At 50.0% G+C, this 3769-nt stretch overlaps 1 protein-coding gene across 3 annotated transcripts in view; it reads right to left on the reverse strand.

The window, feature by feature from the left end:
* Positions 1 to 3769, reverse strand: part of NOS3 (nitric oxide synthase 3) — an 18504-nt gene that overhangs the window by 7270 nt on the left and 7465 nt on the right. For all 3 annotated transcript variants that reach the window (XM_007469838.1, XM_007469839.1, XM_007469840.1), the window contains exons 14-16: positions 1063 to 1130; positions 324 to 440; positions 46 to 220 (exon numbers count right to left, since the gene is read on the reverse strand). In XM_007469838.1, the coding sequence (XP_007469900.1) occupies positions 46 to 220; positions 324 to 440; positions 1063 to 1130 (360 nt within the window). The remainder of the gene's footprint in view (positions 1 to 45; positions 221 to 323; positions 441 to 1062; positions 1131 to 3769) is intronic.

The raw sequence follows: 3769 nt of genomic DNA on the forward strand, positions 1-3769 counted from the left end.
GAGGGTGGCGGGAGTGAGACGTTGGGACAGGCCCGGGGGGCTCACCTGGAAGGCAGCCTGAGCCCAGCCGCGGAAGGCCTCCTCCTGGCCGCACAGCTCATCGCCCTGGCCCAGCTGAAGCAGCCGCTCCCCTCCTAGCTCTTCCAGCCGCGTGTCCACAGCACGAGCAAAGGCGCAGAAATGGGGGTATGCCCGGGAGCCCAGCCCAAACACACAGAACCTGGGGTGCAGGGTGCCGTCAGCGGAGGCCACCTCGTTCCCCGCTCCCCAGGGCCCAGGCAGCTTCCCTCCCCCGTGGCTCCCCTCGTCGAGCCTCCCCGGACCTGAGGGTCCCCAGCGCCCCCGCGCTGTCGGTATTACTGGACTCCTTCCTCTTCCGCCGCCAGGAGGACACCAGCGGGTCTGAGCAGGAGACGCTGTTGAAGCGGATTTTGTAACTCCTGCGAGAGAGGAGGGAGACAGGGTGTCACAGGGGACTGGAGACCAGGCGGGGCCCAGACGCGGCCAGGGGACAGCCTCAGGGTCTCCGGAACAGGCTTGGGATCAGGCTGCGGCCCCAGGGGGTCTCTGAGCCTCCAGGCCCTACCTCCCCTCCTGTCTCTGAAGGAGACCTCAGGACTGATGGCCTCTTAGAGCCCCGGGGCCTGGTGTTGGGGGATCACAAGGAAGAGGGTGTCCTGAGGCTGCGTGAGGGCTGAGGCCTCGGCTCAGCTGTCCTCCAGCTTGCTGGGAAAATGAGTGCAGAGCCGTGGGAGAACTCTTTAGACCTCCTTTCCTTTTTTTTTTTTTTTTTTTTTTTTGGCGGTACACGGGCCTCTCACTGTTGTGGCCTCTCCCGTCGTGGAGCACAGGCTCCGGACGCGCAGGCTCAGCGGCCACGGCTCACGGGCCCAGCCGCTCTGCAGCATGTGGGATCTTCCCGGACCGGGGCACGAACCCGCGTCCCCTGCATCGGCAGGCGGACTCTCAACCACTGCGCTACCAGGGAAGCCCCCTCCTTTCCTTTTGTGTCTCCAGATGCCTCCCGGTCCCCCTGTCCCCAAAACTCCCATCCCTACTCACTTGTGTTGTTCTGGCCGAGGGGAGCTGTTGTAGGGGCCCGACATCTCCATCAGGGCTGCTGCAAAACTCTGGCGAGGGCAAACGTTGGCATCACGATTAGTTTTGTTTTATTTCAAGCTATACAAAAGTTCATTTTACACTGGACTGGCCCTTGTTATTATTATTATTTATGACCTTAAATTTTAATTTGTTTTGAACATTTCAAAAGAGAGGTATTGGCTTTCTGAAAACATTACAGAAGTGTGTAAAGTAATAAAAGAGAAACTACCCTTCCCTTCCCTCCAGTCTCATCCCCCAAGGCATGTGTACCATGGACAGATGTTAAAATTTCTATAGTTTATTTTTTAAAGTAAAAATGGGATCATATTATGTTTACCTGCTTTTTGTCAATAACCTATCATGGATATCCTTCCAGGTCAACACACCAAGATTGACCTCATTCTTTTTTTTTTGGCCGCACTATGCGGCTTGTGGGATCTTAGTTTCCTGGCCAGGGATCAAACCTGGGCCCCCTGCAGTGGAAGCACAGAGTCCTAACCACTGGACTGCCAGGGAAGTCCCAGACCTCATTCTTTCGAATGACTACATAGCATCCCATTATTTGTAGGTACCATGGAGACTTCCCCCTGCCTGGGGACACCTGGATGGTCTATGCACAATGCTCGAACACTCATATACGCCTGTTTCCTCCTTTGCATATTTCAGTAGGGTAGTCCTTAGAAGTGGAACTGCTGAGTCAGAGGGTTTAAAAGGTTGGTGGCGTGGTCAGATGGTCCTCTAGCCTCAGGATAGAGGAATGCTCTTCCCTCAGTCCTGTCCACACTGGATGTGACCAGCCCAATCTGATAGGTGGGAAATGGCTCTCAGTCTCCCTGATATCTTCTAGAAAGCTGAGCCGTATCATATGCTGCCACGGAAATAGCTTAGAACTACACATGACAATCTTTACACAGGAAAAAACAAAACACGGCAAGGCCATAATATCCTAGGGTTAACTGTAGATGCATCTAGACGGTGAGTAATTAGCATGTACTACGTTAATTTTATTTCTTGAACACTTTCTTGAAGTGTAACGTGCATACAGAAAAGCACCCATGTTATAAATGCACAGCTTTACAGATTTTCGTAAACTGAACCTACCTGTGTAGTCAGCATCCCATCAAGAAACATCACCAGCATCCTAGAAGTCACCTTGGTGTCACCCCACCCCAGTTACTCCCCACCCCCTCTCTGGGGTAACCACCCAGTCTCCTGATTAAAACCCCACGGAATTGTTTTGCCTCTTTCTGAAGCTGATACAAAGTGAGTCCCATGGTCTGATTCTTTCGTGTCTGGCTTCTTTCCCTCTGCGTGATGTTTGAGATTCATCTGTTTTGTTGTGTGTGGTTGTATTTTGTTGTGTGTGGTTGTATTTTGTTCACCCTCCTTGCTGCATTGCATTTGAATAGGCCACGATGTATTTATCCATTCTACGGCTGAGAGTCATTTGAACTGTTTCCAGTGTGGGGATATCATGAACAGTGCTGCTATAAATATTCTTGTTTGTGTTGTTAGTAAATATATGCCATTTTCTGTAGGGCAAATTCCTAGGTTTGCTCCATTTAGAAAAATTTGAGGTAAAATGTACATACATTGAAATGCACGGAACTTAAGGGTGCAGTTCAATCGGTTTGGCTGTACGGCAGTTTCATTAAAAAAAAAAAAAAAGTTAAACATAACATCTACCCACTGACCTAGCAGTCCCACTCCTAGGTATTTATCCAAGAGAAATGAAAACATAAGGCCACAAAAGCCTTGTACAGAAATGTTCATAACAGCTTTATTCACAATAGCCAAGCGCTGGAAACGGCCCAGGTGTCCGTCAGCAGTGAAGGAGAGAAATAAACTGCTCATGCCATGGGCGTGGCTCAGCCATGGAGAGGAATGAACCACTGAGTCACTCAGCAGCGAGATGAACCTCCAAAGAGGGGGAAGTGAAAGAAGCCAGAATACCGTGCTCCCCTCTCTATGATGTTCTAGACCAGGCGATAGGAATCAGGACAGTGGTCGCCTTTGGTGGGGAGATTGAGAGGTGGATTGACTTGGGGAGTTGACAAGGGGGACTTTCTAAGTGATGGAAATGTTCTCTGTCTTGATAGGGTTGTGGGTCACATGGATGTAACTATTACTTTTATACTAAAAAAACTTAGTGACTCTAGTTTCTTTAAAAGGCAGATCAGAAGCAGGGCTGAATGGGCAGCGAGGCAGGGGAGGAGGCTTCCATGAGCATTCTGCTCTAGGGGACTTGAGGAGGTACTTAGCGCTAAGAAGGCATTTAGAAACAGAAGCAGATAAGGGCTCCAGAAATGAATGTTCCTGGGGGTGGCCGGAGACAGAGAAGCAGGAAGGACAGTGATTAACAATAAAGTATTCAGTGGTGGGACTCTAGTTTGTTCCTTTCAAGATTTGTTCAGAAAGTGAAGTTTCCTAATCTCTGTTGGCATCTGAGCTGTGCTCTTTTCTTTTGTTAAGAAAAGAAGAAATGACAAAGCTGAGATCTCACTTTAAGTGCCGCCTTTCCCATTTGTCAGTGACTGGCCAGCCAGGAAGTGCCTTCCGTGTATTAAAGACTTGCTCTGATAATGGAAATGACTTGGGGACCCAGCTAAGCAGGTGTGTGTGTGTGTGTGTGTGTGTGTGTGTGTGTGTGTGTGTGTGTGTGTGTGTG

This window comes from Lipotes vexillifer, unplaced genomic scaffold (genome assembly GCF_000442215.2).
Source record: "Lipotes vexillifer unplaced genomic scaffold, Lipotes_vexillifer_v1.1 scaffold472, whole genome shotgun sequence".
Classification (NCBI taxonomy): domain Eukaryota; kingdom Metazoa; phylum Chordata; class Mammalia; order Artiodactyla; family Lipotidae; genus Lipotes; species Lipotes vexillifer.